Source organism: Microcaecilia unicolor, chromosome 1 (genome assembly GCF_901765095.1).
Source record: "Microcaecilia unicolor chromosome 1, aMicUni1.1, whole genome shotgun sequence".
Taxonomy (NCBI): domain Eukaryota; kingdom Metazoa; phylum Chordata; class Amphibia; order Gymnophiona; family Siphonopidae; genus Microcaecilia; species Microcaecilia unicolor.
The window spans coordinates 194,216,216-194,234,776 of NC_044031.1; the positions used below are offsets into that span (position 1 = coordinate 194,216,216).

The 18,561-nt window shown below is 40.5% G+C and overlaps 1 protein-coding gene across 1 annotated transcript in view; it reads right to left on the bottom strand.

Moving 5' to 3' along the window:
- Positions 1–1,527, bottom strand: part of CLASP2 (cytoplasmic linker associated protein 2) — a 977,269-nt gene extending 975,742 nt beyond the window's left edge. Inside the window, 1 exon segment of the mRNA XM_030203481.1 lies at positions 1,309–1,527. Coding sequence (XP_030059341.1) covers positions 1,309–1,527 — 219 coding nt within the window.
- Positions 1,528–18,561: the final 17,034 nt, after the last annotated feature.

Consider the following 18,561-nt stretch of genomic DNA (forward strand, 5'->3'; position numbering starts at 1 on the left):
CGAAACAGATGCAGCTGTTGCAAACGCATCAGATGAACAGGCTATTGACATCTCAGCCTGTGTTATTGAAGAGGAGTTTCATCACTACGTAGCTGTTGATTATGATCTACAAACAGCTGACGACAGCACTGATGTCGAGATATGCGCCTACATGCAGGCAACGGCTGATGATAAAAACAGATGATGAAATGAGCAGCGAGGCACATACTGACGAAATTCAACAACCTCCTGTCACTTTTGCAAGAGCATTGGAGAATCTCAACACTGCAGGCCTATCTGGAGGCCACTGGATGTCAGTGCTATGACAGTTTTTACCGTCTGGTAGACGTAGTCTATGGAACTCACAGACACATGAGTGTAGAGAGGACTATGACTGATTACTTCAAGTAAGCCTAATGACAGTTAACGGAGACTGTATACTGTATGTATAATAAATAGTACTGTACATATGTTTATCAGATGTCAAGCTTCTTTGGGTCACAACGGTTAATTGCATGTATTTCTTTGGTCCCAGACCCTTGCACTTAAGCGGATTGCACTGTTTTAGTTTGTTTTTTGTCAAACTGTACACCACCTTGGGTGAATGCATCTGAAATTAAACCATATACACAAAAATCAAAATTAAAAAAAACAACAACAAATTTTAAGTGACATGAAAAAAGGCCTACACCCCCCCCCCCCCCCCCCCCTAGTAGCTGCATCCCACACCACATTTATGCAAGGACAAAACAGAAAAGGTACACATCAGGGACTTTTTTTCCTCACTCAATCTATGATCACTTTCACTTATAGTTCAGCAAAAGGCACTTTTTCATTATTTTAAGCAGAGCTAACTTTTCCTTGCAGGAAAGCTGATAAACTTTCCACAGACGACCGTTTACCTGGTCCCTGATGCGGGCGCCAGCGTTTCAAAATGATTGGGGGGGGGGGGGGGGGGAGTTACAGACACAATACAAATGAGACAAAGTAAAGCTTCTCAGTATTGGTGTTCTCAGCGCGCCACTGCATGAACACAGCTGGTTCTTCTTCCTGCTTTGACCTAATAACTTTTTATTTGAGCGGGAAGAGGAGAATGACAAGTGGCATGAGAACACTACATTAAACAATTATAGAGCTCATATGATCTACGAATATTCGTACAATTCAGAAACAGAATCATTAACCCCTCCCCCAAGAAACAACAAATAGCAAAACTAAGAAAGGTCAATAATTTGTTTTTTAACAAGTTTTTTTCTTAACGTCCCCAAATCGTAAACAAAGGTTCCAATGTCAAAAGCATGAATGATCGTTTCGCGGCCCCGCTCTCACCTTGTGGTTGCTGGAGCTAAGCCAGCCCGTCAGCTCGTCCAGCGTCGCCTCCAGGCGCTGCGTCTCGTGCACTGCTCCCTGAGGCTCGGACCCGGACCGCGAGAGGAGAGCAAGCAGCTCGTGGCCCAGCTGGAGCCGGCGCGATACGTCCTTGTGGGGTTGCAGCAGCTGCCACTGAAGATGATCCAGCAGAGAGTCCGGCTCCCCCACCACATCCATCCCCGGGAAGTGGGACCTTTGCTGCACGCTCTTTTTATTTTGTCTTCAGCGCCTCCAAGGTTTAGAATTTTTTTTTCCAAACGAAAGGAAAACTTAACACTGAAAATAAAAGGAAAACTTAAATTTACCGGGGGGGGGGGGGGGGTGAGACACAGCTCCTCAAGACAATGTGCTGTCTCCTTTTCAACGAGCGACCCGCCAGCAACGAAATAAAATGATGAGTACAGACAGCAAGAGGATGATTATTATTATTCCTCTCTCCTTTTTTAGCCGGCGTCTGTCACTAGTCTACGGTGCAGGAGTAGCCACAGCGAACTCGGGCGCGCCAAACCCCTATACTTCTTACTGGCCAAATAACTTCCGCTGTGTACGTGAACGATTAGAAGAGGAAAAAAGTGGCTTACATTGTGTGTGAGCTGACTTCGTTTTCCCTCTCACAGAACGTGAGCGTTGCGAACGGTTTTTATTCGTAACAAACCAGACAGAATAATAATAGGGCTCGAGAATGCCTGCCTTGTAACAAAAAAAAAAATTACCCGTAATGGAATTAAACTTGGTTTGAGAGGAAAACCGGTAAAGACATAACAGAGTTCAAAAATGGGACAGAGGGGTTCTATAGAAATAATAAGCCCCTATACAAAAAAAAAATTTATCTGCATTTATTCAGCTATACCTACCAATAAGCAAGTCTGATAAATGCGCTCAGTCACCTAATGGTAGCCGGGGCGTGCTGCTAGGCCCAAGGAACAGATCACCCCCCTCCTTACAAGCATTCAGCAAGAGCATGCACACTCAATCCCCACCATGTCTCTTTCACTTTCACTCTGCCCATAATATTCATCAGGCAGGCCCAAGGAGGTTTCATAAACAGGAGTAGAGAGGTGTGGTAGCCGTGTTAGTCCACTTTTAAAGGTAATCAATAGAAATAAAACGTGGAAAATAAAATAAGATTATACCTTTTTTATTGGCCATAACTTAATACATTTCTTGATTAGCTTTTGAAGGTTGCCCTTCTTTGTCAGATTGGAAATAAGCAAATGTTGGTAGATGACAGTATATATAAGTGACAAATTATAGAAAAAATATGAAGGTAATCTCCTTCTAATTCTATTATCAACTAGTGCATTCAAATATGGAGGAGATATAAAGATAATAGCATCGGCTTAATTCTCTGACAAAAATTGATACATATAGTTCATTTGAGGAGATGTTGCCTCAAGAAGCCCCCGGCTAGATCATATTACAAGCTCATGGGGGCTGGACCGCTTCATCATTGGCAACACCCCTACGTATTTAGAGCAGCCTATCCCAATCATATGTATTAATACTCTTTTTTTCTTTTTATATAAGTTTTTCTCTTAAACATATGATGGGCAAACGTCAAGTTAAACGTGACATAAGAATTACTTAGCTTTTGCAAGGTCCAAACCTTCTTTAGTTAGTACGTGCTGAACGCAACCAAGACCAACAATGGCCACCGTTTCGTTGCCTGCTTCAGGGTCATATGGTCTGCGTCTAACCGAAACAGAGAGATGTATTTGTTATAGTATTAAAACCTTCATACAGCAATACATACTACATTTCTCTCAAGGTATACTTTACAAAAACACCTCAGCTGAAGGATCAACCTTTTACAACGGACCAGCTTAGAATAAAGATGGCTACTCTAATTTAAAGGTTCTCTTACGTCAGACGCCAATGGTTGGCTCACCAATCAGCTCGTGTCATCTCCTTACATTCTCTTAACACGGAACACAAAATTAGTGGATTTCAAAACAGACTTCAAAAAACTTATAGTCAGTAATCTGAACACTCTGTCAAAAGAATATTCTAACTTAGAAAAAATGTTCAAAATTAGAAAAATGTTCACAATTAGAAAAATTAGAGGAAATTTTTAGAAAAAATGTCCCCATTCGATCTTAGCATTCAAACCCATAGGGGTTAATGAGTTTAAGCGGTGTATCCATTTTTGTTCACACTGGAACAGAATCCTCCTTCTGTCAACTCCAATACGGGTTCGGGATATCTCTATTTGTTGTAAGACAAAACATCTTAATTCAGCAAAGGAGCTATTATCCTTATATCTCCTCCATATTTGAATGCACTAGTATATATAAGTGAAACATCAAAGCATTTCAGTGACAGTCTAACGGGATGGGGGGTGGATAGACAGGAAGAGTCGGGTGGATGAGGGACATCTGGCCCTCATCCACCCGACTCTTCCTGTCTCTCACCTATCCACCCCATCATGAAATAACAATGGAATATCACTAAAACAGCTTACAAATTATTATTTATTTATTTGTTACATTTGAATCCCACATTTTCCCACCTTTTTGCAGGCTCAATGTGGCTTACATTTTACCATTAACAGTGTTAGCCAATTCCAGTCTGAACAAATACATGGTATGAATTAATACAAAGTGATATTGTGATATGATAGGTAATTGGGGGGAACTTAAAGAGGGAGAGGAGAGGAAGAGTCAGGTAATGTCCATTACGGTCTTTGGTCGTATTGTATCACAAGTGTTCGGTATTTTATGTTGGGTCGGTGGGGTATGCTCTTCTGAACAGGTCTGTCTTTAGTGCTTTCCGGAAATTTAGGTGGTCTAGCGTAGTTTTTACTGCTTTTGGTAGTGCGTTCCATAGTTGTGCGCTTAAGTAGGAAAAGCTGGATGCATAGATGGATTTGTATTTGAGTCCTTTACTGCTTGGGTAGTGGAGGTTTAAGTATGATCGTGTAGATTTTGTGGTGTTTCTGGTTGGTAGATCGATGAGGTCTGTCATGTATCCTGGTGCCTCGCCGTAAATAATTTTATGAACAATTGTCCAGATTTTGAAAGTGATCCGTTCTTTGGTAGCCAATGCAGTTTTTCTCGGAGTGGTTTGGCTCTGTCAAAACGCGTTTTTCCAAATATAAGCCTGTTTTGGGCAGTCTGAAATTTCTTTATGATTTGATCCTTGCATCCCACATAGATTCCATTGCAGTAGTCTGCATGGCTTAGTACCATTGGCTGTATCAGGTTATGAAATATTTCCCTTGGGAAGAATGGTTTCAGGCGTTTGAGTTTCCACATTGAGAAAAACATTTTCTTTATGGTGGATTTCGCTTGGGTCTCTAGTGATAGGCTACAATCGATTGTTACTCCGAGAATTTTCAGGCTGTCTGAGATAGGGAGGGTGTGTCCTGGGATGTTAATGTTTGTGGGTTTGTTTGTATGTATTGTATTGGGAAGAGATGATGAGACAGTGTGTTTTTTTCTGTATTGAGTTTTAGTTGGAATGTATTTGCCCATTAGTTCATGATGTTTAGGCTGAGCTTGATTTCGTTGGAGATTTCTGCCAGATCATGTTTGTAGGGGATGTATAATGTAACGTCATCAGCATAGATAAATGGGTTAAGGCCTTGGGTAGATAAGGTCTTGGCTAGTGGGATCATCATGAGGTTGGAAAGGATCGGTGATAATGGTGATCCTTGCGGTACTCCGCAGGCTGGTTTCCACGGTGACTATATGTTTGTTTTTTATTTCACTTGACATGTTCTTGTGGTTAGGAAACCCTTGATCCAATTGAGAGTGCCACCACTGATTCCGAAGTATTCTAAGAGTCTTAGCAGTATGTTATGGTTAACCATGTTGAACGCACTTGACATGTCGAATTGAAGGAGAAGAATACTCTTGCCTAATGCTATTTCCTGCTTGAATTTGGTTAGGAGAGTAAGTAGCACTGTTTCGGTACTGTGTAGGGGTCAAACTCCTGGTTGTGACTCATATAGTATAGTGAATTTGTTTATGTAGTCATTGAGTTGTTTGGTCACCAGTCCTTCCATTAGTTTGACTACTAATGGGATAGATGCTACTGGGCAGAAGTTAGTAATGTCGTTTGTTTTTTTTTTTTCTTAGTGTCTTTTGGTATTGGGGTGAGCAGGATGTTGCCTTTTTCTTTAGGGTAGATACCCTGTTATAGCTGGTATAAACAGTAATATTAAACTCTGTATTTTGTGCTCATTTTTCTACACTAAAAACTACTTAAATACATTGTATACAACACAAAAAAATCTCTGCACAAATATAACACATGCTAGGGTGCCCTGTGACCATCCCCTCCAACTAACCACTGATTAAGAATTATAACAAATTACTACTCTACCTATGAAACGTTATTCCGTTATTATACTTCCTCTGTGTACATCCGTATGCTGCACAAGCTGGCATGTTTGAAAATATAAATGAGATTACATAAAAATGCTACCAACAATCAAAAACGACAAGGTGAATGTAGCAGCTCATAGGTTTGCTTGCTTTGTTTTGGGTGAATGAGGATGACGACTGCGCTGGGAAGGGGAAACTTCAACTCACCTAATTGGTTTCAGCGTTCTGACGTCACTTCATCTCCTGATTATTAAACCTCCTTGGGTTTGATTGAGAACAGGAGATGGCATGACATCAAAAGGTTGAAGCCACCTAGGTTAATTTGAGTTTCCCCTTCCCCACACAGCCATCATTCTGCATACACTCAAAACAAAGGCAATCTTTTACTAAAGTTTAGCTTGAGTTATCTGCAACAGGGCCCATTTTATTCCTATGGGCCCAGGTTCCGAGGAATTGGAGAACGGCAGAGGTGGTCCCTCTTCACAAAAGTGGTGATAGGGAAGAAGCTGGAAACTACAGGCCGGTAAGCCTCACTTCGGTTATTGGAAAAGTAATGGAAGCGATGCTGAAGGAAAGGATAGTGAATTTCCTGGAAGCCAATAAGTTGCAAGATCCAAGACAACATGGTTTTACCAAAGGGAAATCGTGCCAAACAAATCTCATTGAGTTCTTTGATTGGGTGACAGGAGAATTGAATCAGGGATGAGCTATGGACGTAATCTACTTAGATTTCAGCAAAGCTTTTGACACGGTTCCCCACAGGAGGCTCTTAAATAAACTGGAGGGGCTGAAGATAGGACCTGAAGTGGTGAACTGGATTAGGAACTGGTTGATGGACAGACGCCAGAGGATGGTGGTGAATGGAATTCGCTCGGAGGAGGGAAAGGTGAGTAGTGGAGTGCCTACGGGATCGGTGCTGGGGCCGATTCTGTTCAATATATTTGTGAGTGACATTGCCGAAGGGTTAGAAGGTAAAGTTTGCCTATTTGCGGATAATACTAAGATCTGTAACAGAGTGGACACCCGGGAGGGAGTGGAAAACATGAAAAAGGATCTGAGGAAGCTAGAAGAATGGTCTAAGGTTTGGCAATTAAAATTCAATGCGAAGAAATGCAAAGTGATGCACTTAGGAAATAGAAATCCACGGGAGACGTATGTGTTAGGCGGGGAGAGTCTGATAGGTACGGGAGGAGAGAGGGATCTTGGGGTGATAGTATCTGAGGATTTGAAGGCGACGAAACAGTATGACAAGGCGGTGGCCATAGCTAGAAGGTTGTTAGGCTGTATAGAGAGAGATGTGACCAGCAGAAGAAAGGGGGTGTTGATGCCCCTGTAAAAGTCGTTGTTGAGGCCCCACCTGGAGTATTGTGTTCAGTTTTGGAGGCCGTATCTTGTTAAGGATGTAAAAAGAATTGAAACGGTGCAAAGAAAAGCTATGAGAATGGTATGGGATTTGCGTTACAAGACGTATGAGGAGAGACTTGCTAAACTAAACATGTATACTCTGGAGGAAAGGAGAAACAGGGGTGATATGATACAGACGTTCAAATTACAAAGAAAAGAGGCAGAGTGGATTTTCAATTTGAACTCTGTTGAACCTAATGGTCTCAACAGCACCATTGACTGGCATGTTTTTTATTAGTATACCAGTCAGGCATTTTCCAGTCAATTTTTCAATTTACTAGCCCATGAGCAACGTCAACTGCCTCTAATTTCTATAAATGTCAGCTGACATACCAAAGACGCTGAGACGCCATTTTGAAAAGTCTGGTGCTCCGCTTCAGCTGTAAGCCGACCCAAGAAGTCTTGCCTAAAGTTGTGCGTTTTACATACTTTATGTTGTTCTTAGTTTCACCTTTTGATCTTTACAGAATCACAGCATCGCGATTCAACGCTTAGTTCCTGAGGAAGCCTTGTTGCAAAGGAGAAACGGCAGTGGCCCCCGTCGGACATTAAGATAAGAGCGTTTTCTTTACATAAGCAATGCTGTCAACAATATCAAAAGTGGACATTAAGATAGAAAGTGTTTTCTTTTTATTGAAATGAGACACAACAAATCAATGGACACATAAAGCTTTATTAATTTAGTAAATATTTGAGTGGAGTTTTTTCCCGATGATAGAATCCAAGCGTGAGTTACTTTAAACATTAGTAACCCCGCTCTAAACCTGAGACAGTTTAGTTTCAGGTTTCTGAGGGTTTTTCTCCACATTTAAACACACTATTGTGATAATTTCTACACTAGAGCCTTGACTTTTTGGTATTACATTACGAACTTTAGACTCTAGTTATTACTGCAACATTGCATTTTTTTCGAGTCTCGATACAGGCAGTATGGCACAGAATTCTTGGAATTCTGGCTTCAGCTTTTCCAACGAACGAGTTAAGGACCTCCTCAGTTTTCCCACCGAATTCAACACGGAACAACTTAGCTCAACTACAGTTTCTGGATGGAACAACATTACCTTGAAAAACAAGAACATAATTAAAATAGATCTCAACAGTGGTCTCCTTATAGAATACTGTAAAAAAGAAATAATTCCCAGAGGGCTTCGAGTCAACAAGGCACCACAATGCTTTGTAGAGGACACTGAATTCATAGAAAAATGGAACAGAATACTTAACAAATGTTCCCTAGATCTCATGCTCTTGATCATTGAGAGAAGTCAATCTAGCTTAAACCAATTAAAAGAAGAACTTGATCAAGATTTCATTAAATTAAAAAATAGCACACAGCCAGCAGATTTTGATAAAGAACATGCAATACTGAAAGACAATTTAGATAAATTTAAAAGCAACATCAAAAAATCCAAGCTTAAAAAATTCACAAAAGACGAGAAAGATTACAATTCCAACAATGTTTATCCGTGGATGTCAGTAGAAAGATTAGAATCTACGTCCACTCAAAAAAATTTAAGATTCCAAAGTTCATCATCGTCCTTCAGTAGTGACAATTCCACTGATCGCAGTGGCAAACAGTCTTTTTTGGGCAACAGAGGTCAGAGACGAGGAAGAAGCAATCGAAGAGGCAACACAAATCAAAGAAACAGACCGTGGACCAGATCCCAGCAATAACAACAGCGGTCATAAATTTATCTAGCCGACAGTTAACAACCATAGAAGAGAATCTTCTATCAAAAGGCTTATCATTCGTACCCTCCTCTCATTTTAGTGAGTTTCAGTTCAACATTGACCTCGAAAAATTCTTTCGAAAATTACAACTGAAAGATTTTTTTCATGAACGATCAGAGACCCAAGATAGAACAGTAATTAAACCTAAGTCTGTTTGGAAACCTATGATCCCACCAGCTCCCGCCTTAATTACTTTTAAATCTTTACTTTTATCTGATTTAGAAACTCTCAAAACTAAACGTAGGGGATTTTCCAACAAAAGATTTAATCTGTCAAAAGAAGAAATGTCAGCTCTAATTACACTGCAAAATGACAATAACATTATTATAAAAAAAGCAGACAAAGGGGGAGCTGTGGTATTGCTTGACCGTGATGACTATATTAAAGAAGGACTCGGACAATTAAATAATCCAGATTTTTACAAACAGTTAAAATTGAATCCGACAAACAGGTTACAATCCCAGATTAAAAGAATAACAAACACCGCGCTTCATCAAGGCATTATCACTTCAAAGGACAAAAAATTTCTGTGCAAGGACAATCCTATTGTTCCAGTAATGTACTTTTTACCTAAAGTACACAAACAGTTGATTAACCCTCCCGGCAGACCTATTCTGTCAGGGAAAAATTCTGTCTTAGAGCCCCTGTCCACATTTGTGGACATGTTTTTGAAATTGGAAGTTCCAAAACAATCATCTTATATTAGAGATACCACACACTTCCTGCGTAAGCTAGGAGATGTCGTTTTGAAACAACGTCAGGTAATTCTGGTAACTCTTGACGTCTGCTCGTTATACACCTCCATTCCCCAAGCTGATGCATTAGAAACAGTACATAACATACTCGAAAACAGGGAAAGACCACATCAAATTCCAACAGAATTTTTATTAAATCTCACAAGGATTGCATTAAAAGAAAATTACTTCGTGTTTAACAACAAGTTCTATTTGCAAACCAGTGGAGTAGCAATGGGGGCTACATTCGCTCCCTCCATTGCGAACCTCTACATGTCAGAATTTGAGAAAGAATGGATTGACCACTCCCCCTTCTCTGAGGCCATCATCACATGGTGGCGTTACATAGATGATGTTTTCATGATTTGGGGAGGTTCACCCATAGAACTTAAAAACTTTATGACATGGCTCAACAGTTGCAGCGATCACATTCAATTCACAGAACAACATTCAATGGAACTGATACACTACTTTGATGTTGAAGTGAGATTAATTTGTGGTCATTTTGTCACTCAGGTATACAAAAAAAGTACAGACAGGAACACATTTCTTCACAGTTCAAGCTGTCATCCAGTGCATTTAAAGAGGAGTTTACCTTACTCTCAAATGTTGAGATTAAGACGCATCTGCACGGAACATTCCACGTTTAAACAACAAGCCAAAAAACTAACAGTTGATTTGGCTGGCAGAGGCTACTCAAGATCGACACTTCATAAAGCATATCAAAGAGCAAAATTCAATGACAGAGAACTGCTCCTGACAACTACAACTTGTGATAAAAATGATGAACAAACTTGCACTATGGTTATGCAATATAACGAAGATAGTCCCTCTGTGGCAAGGCTAATCAAAAACAGATGGGATATTGTACAATCAATCCCTGCCTTTAGAAACAGCAATTTACGGATTGCTTATGCCAGATGTAACAATCTTAAAGAGCGGATCAGTCCTGCAGATCTTAAACCTACTAGAACATCAGATAAGAAGGCAATACATGGTCATTTTAAATGTGGGCTTTGCCCTATTTGCCCTATTACCAAACAGGTTAAGCAAATATACATTCCAAAGACCAATAAACATTATGTTTTTCGTCGTTTCACCAACTGTCTCTCAGATTATGTTGTTTACGTAATCAGTTGTCCCTGTGATAAATTATATATTGGGATGACCACCAGAATGTTGAAAATAAGAATATTAGAACATCGTTCTAACATTCGTAGGTCAGCCATCAAAGAACCTTTGGTGGAACATTGTATAATTAACAATCATAAATTTGAGGATTTACAATGTTATGTCATCGATAGAATAGATCCATCATATAGAGGAGGAAACCGCAAGTTAAAATTACAAAGAAAAGAGGCAGAGTGGATTTTCAATTTGAACTCTGTTGAACCTAATGGTCTCAACAGCACCATTGACTGGCATGTTTTTTATTAGTATACCAGTCAGGCATTTTCCAGTCAATTTTTCAATTTACTAGCCCATGAGCAACGTCAACTGCCTCTAATTTCTATAAATGTCAGCTGACATACCAAAGACGCTGAGACGCCATTTTGAAAAGTCTGGTGCTCCGCTTCAGCTGTAAGCCGACCCAAGAAGTCTTGCCTAAAGTTGTGCGTTTTACATACTTTATGTTGTTCTTAGTTTCACCTTTGATCTTTACAGAATCACAGCATCGCGATTCAACGCTTAGTTCCTGAGGAAGCCTTGTTGCAAAGGAGAAACGGCAGTGGCCCCCGTCGGACATTAAGATAAGAGCGTTTTCTTTACATAAGCAATGCTGTCAACAATATCAAAAGTGGACATTAAGATAGAAAGTGTTTTCTTTTTATTGAAATGAGACACAACAAATCAATGGACACATAAAGCTTTATTAATTTAGTAAATATTTGAGTGGAGTTTTTTCCCGATGATAGAATCCAAGCGTGAGTTACTTTAAACATTAGTAACCCCGCTCTAAACCTGAGACAGTTTAGTTTCAGGTTTCTGAGGGTTTTTCTCCACATTTAAACACACTATTGTGATAATTTCTACACTAGAGCCTTGACTTTTTGGTATTACATTACGAACTTTAGACTCTAGTTATTACTGCAACATTGCATTTTTTTCGATTATAGTCATCTCCCTGTTGCAAGAGTACTTTACTCAAAACACGAATTAATGTTGAGAGTCTGATATCTACTATTGATCACACAGCTGACGATAAATACATATTTGTGTTATTGAATAAAATTAACTGCTTCTTAAGTTTGATGTAAGAGGAATTGAGATATTTTGCTCCTGAGAGGTATGGATTTGTATTTCTTTCTAGGGTCTGATTAGAAGACATTCCAGCTTATAATCGAACGAGAAAAACGCCCAAGTTCCGACCTAAATCGGGAGATGGACGTTTATCTCACAAAAACGAATAAAGCAGTATAATCGAAAGCCGATTTTTGGGCGTTTTCAACTGCACTCCATCGCGGATGCGGACAAAGTTTATGGGGGCGTGTCAGAGGTGTGGCGAAGGCGGAACTGGGGCGTGGTTATCTGCCGAACAAAGATGGGCGCATTTCAGTGATAATGGGAAGAAAGTATGCGTTTTTAGCTAGAATTTAGGACACTTTTCCTGGACCCTGTTTTTTCACGAATAAGGCCCCAAAAAGTGCCCTAAATGACCAGATGACCACTGGAGGGAATCGGGGATGACCTCCCCTGACTCCCCCAGTGGTACCTAACCCCCTCCCACCACAAAAAAAATGATGTATCACACATTTTTATTTTCACCCTCAAATGTCATACCCAGCTCCCTGGCAGCAGTATGCAGGTCACTGGAGGAGTTGTTAGGGGGTGCAGTGGACTTCAGGCAGGTGGACCCAGGCCCATCCCCCCCTACCTGTTACAATTGTACTGCTTAATGCTTATTAGTCGTCCAACCCCCCCAAACCCACTGTACCCACATGTAGGTGCCCCCCTTCACCCCTTAGGGCTATAGTAATGGTGTAGACTTGTGGGCAGTGGGTTTTGAGGGGGATTTGGGGGGCTCAACACACAAGGGAAGGGTGCTATGCACCTGGGAGCTCTTTGACCTTTTTTTTTGTTTTTGTAAAAGTGCCCCCTAGGGTGCCCGGTTGATGTCCTGGCATGTGAGGGGGACCAGTGCACTACGAATCCTGGCCCCTCCCACGAATAAATGTCTTGGATTTATTCGTTTTTGAGCTGGGCGCTTTCATTTTCTATTATCGCTGAAAAACAAAAACGCCCATCTCACACATTGTTGAATAAAACATGGGCGTCTATTTTTTTCGAAAATACGGTTCGGTCCGCCCCTTCACTGACCCGTTCTCGGAGATAAACGCCCATGGAGATAGGCGTTTTCGTTCAATTATGCCCCTCATTGTGCCTTTTTTTTTGTTCACTACCTCTTTTACCTGGAATAACTTACCCTTGGTTATTCATACTGATTTAACATTTCAAAGTTTTATGTTTAAACGTTTTTTATTGAAACTTCAGCATATCACAACTGTTCAATACTTTCACCGTGTAATTCTCCAAACACATAATGCTGTATGTAAACAACTCAATACAAGTTAGCATGCTTAGAGTTTTATATTTTCTCCCCTATTCCCTCAATAGACCCCCCCCCCCCCCCCCAGACTCATCGGTCTGCATGCTAACAACCTAGTTCAAGTCGTCATCCACATTTCAAAGTTTTAAAAGTGCAGTGAAGATTCGCATAGCTTGTATTCGTTCAGAGACTAGTACTGTATTGCCATCTAGTGGGGTGCATTGGAATAGCTATCAGATATAGAAATACTGTAGTCCAGTTGCGGAGTGTTTTGAGAGTGTAATTAGTGTAATTCTTACCAGCTTCTTCAGATATCATTCCATTATGATGCTTTTTTGTTTACTGCATTGAGCATTTTATTTTGATAGTTTGGAGAGACAGGTTGAGAATTTAACTTAAATTCCTTCAGTTTATAATAAGTTTGTGGATGCAATCAGTATTTCACCATTTATCCCAGGGTCTATATAATTAGGATTTGGTCCACAGATAGAAAAGGTATGGTCCAGTTATAGAACATTATCAGCTGGTACCTGAGCTGGCAACAACTTTACCTTCTGAATAAATGTCTGTTGACTGCTTGAGAGGTCTTACCTTTCCCAGTCTGTATGATAATACCTCTTTGGAAGAAAATGAGCTATAGTACAGAATCTAGGAAATGTTCTTGTGGTTGTCCTCTCTGTACACAGTAATTTTATTTTACTCTTATTATTTTGTAAATGAGCTCTTCCTGTCTTTATTTTGTAATTGTAACCTCTAAATATAGTACAATGCAGATTATCTGAATGTCCAATTATCTGGACCATACTGGTTTGGCCAGAGTGGGAACATGTTCACCTGCATCACCCCCTGTCTCATTTCCCTTGCCTGTGGCCCATTATCCACCTCCCCCTTGTAAGTCTACCATGTAGAACAGTACAGTACCTTCCCAGACAGTCATTCTTGTGGTTCACGAAGTCTGCTGCAATAAATTACGTAAACAGGAGTGGGAACAGCAGCAGAGAAAATCCCTATCCTTTCCTTTTTTGGACCTTTTCTTTTCCTCCTGACTCAAACATGGCAGAGAAAAGCCTTGCCCTTTCAGCTTGCAGGGATGAGGCAGAGAAAAGCCTTACCCTTTCAGTTTGCAGGGACGTGGCAGAGAAAAACCTTGCCCTTTGAGATTCACACAAGAACGAGAGCAGGGACGCAGCAGTGTTAAAAATGGCATCAAAGCGAAAAAGGCAAGTTTTGTCATAAAAAAAACAAAATTGACATCGTGGATAAATTAAGAAAGGGTGTGTCGGGGGAAATGTTGGCAGGAGAATATGGTATAGGAACATCAATAATATCTGACATAAAAAGGACAAGATTATGCTATTGTAAACTATGTCTCAGTTCTTGAAAAACAGGAAGGGAGTTGTTCCAGAAAAACCATGAAAAGGTCACCTATTGAACAGGTAGAAAAAGCTCTATATCTTTGGCTCCTGCAAAAGATTGCTGGGCCATCCAATTTCTGGGCTGATATTAGCCGAATAGGTGATGTTTTTAAATAAGCCATTTCAGGGGGATTCAGACTTCAAAGCCATGAAATTTCAAGCACTGCATCAGAATAAGGAAAATTGAAATCTATGATGAAAAACGTTCTGCAAATTTACCAGCAGCTAATGACCTTCTAGTTCAGTTTAATTACCTTATCAAGAACTATGACCCTGATTATGTTTATAATGCAGACAAAAAGGGTCTGAATTGGAAATTGCTCCTCAGTAAATTGCTGGTTAGTTGCAAGGAGCAATCTGTTCCTGGATTCAAGTAATCTAAAGAATGTGTCACACTATTGGTTGGGGGAAATGCAACCAGTAGTCATAAGTTGGAGTTATTGCTGATTGGTAAATCTAAAAATCCTTGTGCATTCAAAAACATGTGTAACCTTCCACTGTTGTACAGAAGCCCCCCCCCCCCCCCCCCCCAAGCCTGGATGAGTTGCAAGGTTTTCCTTGACTGTTACGACACTTGCTTCATACAAAGATGGAAGATTATTGCTGAGAACAATTTAGAATTTGGAGAACTTTAATAGAGCTTACAATGTGAGATTTATTAATTTCCCATAATCCAATTTGGGAACTCCTAAAGATTTATTCAGTCATTTCCTAAATTCTGTTTTGGGATAACTGCACATGTCCGTGGCTTTGTAAAAGGACTCCTCAGTCACCTTATACCTTTTTGCTGCCTTTGACCTAGTGGATCACACTTTACTTTTGGGTCATCTCCAGTCCTTGGGAATTTCAGTTACTGTTCTTCAGTGGTTTTCTTCATTCCTCTCGGATAGAAACTTTGCTGTATCTACCCCTTCTTCTTCATCATCCACTAGGTCTTTATCATGCGATGTTCCTCAAGGGTCTATCCTCTCTCCCTTATTATTCAACATTTTCTTGTGTCCCCTAGCACTTATCATCCGAAACAATAATATCAAATTCTTCATATAAGCAGATGACATTCTGTTAATTTTCCCTGTTTCTCCTTTAGCTCTGGATCTTGCTCCTCTTTAGTGTTGTCTTCCTGCTGTTGCTGATTGACTATTGTAAAATAGGATGGTTCTTAAACCCTCCAAAACAACGGCTTGTTGGATTTTGGGTTCATTATCTCCCCCTTCCATCCCACTCAATCTATTTAATATTAATTTCTTTCCTGTGTCTTCCTTCTGGTACTTGGGTATTATCTTTGATTCTAGGCTTGCTTTTGGCCAACAAGTTTCACAAGTGATCACGAAGGGTTTATACTGTGTTGCTGTATCTGTTCTATTAAGCATTTCCTAGGTTTTTTTGCTCTGCATACTCTTATTCACACTTTTGTAATCACATGGATTGATTATTGTAATTCTATCTAGTCTGGTATTTCTGGACATGTTCTTCATTGTCTTCAGACACTTAATAATTCTGCTGCTCACTTTCTTTGTAACGCTAAGTATTGGGATCATGTCTCTCCACTTCTTTCCGAGTTACACTGGTTACCTTTAGATTGTAAGCTCCTTTGAGCAGGGACTGTCCTTCATTGTTAAACTGTACAGCGCTGCGTAACCCTAGTAGCGCTCTAGAAATGTTAAGTAGTAGTAGTAGTACCCATCCATTTTAGGTGTTGGTTTAAGGCTCTTTGTCTAACTCATAGGGTTCTTCATCTTGATTTCCCTTCTTACCTTGTTTCTGTTATTATACCTTACACTCCTACCTGTGCATGTTGCTCTTTGGATTCTCACCGGTTAGTTCTTCCATCACCTAATAATGCTTATTATGAGTCGACCCAGAGCGCAGCCTATTACTTTTTATCCCCCTCATGCTGGAACAGTCTTCCCCCTTATCTTCGCTTTTAGTTGTAATTTGTATAATTTAAAACTCTGCTTAAACCTTATTATTTTGAATAAGCTTTTGGTTACTCAATGAACCCTCCCTCTGGGTAGACCAGTGGATCTGCATTACCCCAATAGTTAAGATTTTAGGTTATGGTTAACCCGGGTTCTTGTATGACTTATTTGTATGCCTGTCCTATCTTTATTGGTGTTCTTTTCTGATATTTTTGGTTATATTTTAATTTTATTATAAAACTGCCTTGACCTCCAGATTTGTCTGGATATCAAATTTGAAATAAACACAAACTTAATTTAATAGAAGAGGAAAGCACTAAGTCGTTGGTGAGGCCCCACCTGGAGTATTGTGTTCAGTTTTGGAGGCCGTACCTTGCGAAGGATGTTAAAAAAATGGAAGCGGTGCAAAGAAAAGCTACGAGAATGGTACGGGATTTGCGTTCCAAGACGTATGAGCAGAGACTTGGTGACCTGAACATGTATACCCTGGAGAAAAGGAGGAACAGGGGTGATATGATACAGACGTTCAAATACATGAAAGGTATTAATCCGCAAACAAATCTTTTCCGGAGATGGGAAGGCGGTAGAATGAGAGGACATGAAATGAGATTGAAGGGGGGCAGACTCAAGAAAAATGTCAGGAAGTATTTTTTCACGGAGAGAGTAGTGGATGCTTGGAATGTCCTCCCGCGGAAGGTGGTGGAGATGAAAACGGTAACGGAATTCAAACATGCGTGGGATATACATAAAGGAATCCTGTGCAGTAGGAATGGATCCTCAGAATCTTAGCCGAAATTGGGTGGCAGAGCAGGTGGGGGAAGAGGGGTTGGTGGTTGGGAGGCGAGGATAGTGGAGGGCAGACTTATGCGGTCTGTGCCAGAGCCGGTGATGGGAAGCGGGACTGGTGGTTGGGAGGCGGGAAATACTGCTGGGCAGACTTGTACGGTCTGTGCCCTGAAAAAGGCAGGTACAAATCAAGGTAAGGTATACACATATGAGTTTATCTTGTTGGGCAGACTGGATGGACCCGGCAGGTCTTTTTCTGCCGTCATCTACTATGTTACTATGTAATAAAGGAAGAACATACTTTATGAAGATTCTCAAATGCTACCCATAAAGCATTCAGTGTTGCAACTTCAGGCCTCACCAGGGGTTGAATAAAAGTAACACTCTATGGTGATACGCTTAGTGGAGACTCATCATCCCGTGCCTCCATGTCCAAAGCTTGTCCTAGTTCAATTCCCTGGGAGTGCTCCTCATTCTTCTCTTAACCTGGCAAAACCACCAAAGAAGGAATCTCACTCAAAGCTGTAGAAAGAGCAAACTGGCTTGCAAAGTCGACCACACTTCCAGGCTCCTACCAATTGCGCTCTGATTCTGCTCAAACAAGTTGGGGAAGCAGAGGAGTTTCAGGTCCCGCTGGTCGCAGTGGAATATCACTGGCTAAGTCTGGGCTCTTCCTCGGCCTGACAGTAGCACATCCACCAGTAGTAGTAACCCAAAAGCTGTAATAAGGGTTTGACGCAAGAAACTAGAAGGCAGGGGTGGAGGAGGAGTACTCTGTGCTTTGCCCTATCTTTTTGGTGTTGAAAAGTAGGAAGCAGTACTGCGGTATTAGTAAGTGTTGAGGGCAACTATTGCTTGCATCTCAATCAGATGCCATCTTGGTCCCCACTCTGGAAGTGTTAGTGCCTCTTAGATTATAACAATCACTCTAGTAATATAGCTGTTACTGATAGCTTAGTGCAGAATTCCAAAAGTTAATTTCATCCAGATGTCTTGTGATCACATGTTTATATTACTTTAAAAGGTCATGTACTACACATAGGCCAGAGAGGCAAAACATAGTAACAGTATCATAATCTCTTTGCTTCTGCATTATTTAGAACTGTACTAACCCACCAACCTGGAAATACCAGTAAAGTTGATTGGAAGAGTGGTGTCATTATAGGGAAAACAAAGACCATAGAGGAAACTGCATTCTTCTATGACTCACTCTATATAAATACACAGATCCACACCCTATGACACCATGCAACATTCAGAGATCTAGACTTAAGAAACATACTAAGTGAGAAAGACACAACCACAGTCAAAACAGTACTTTAATGGATATCACTTCCAGATTACTATCTC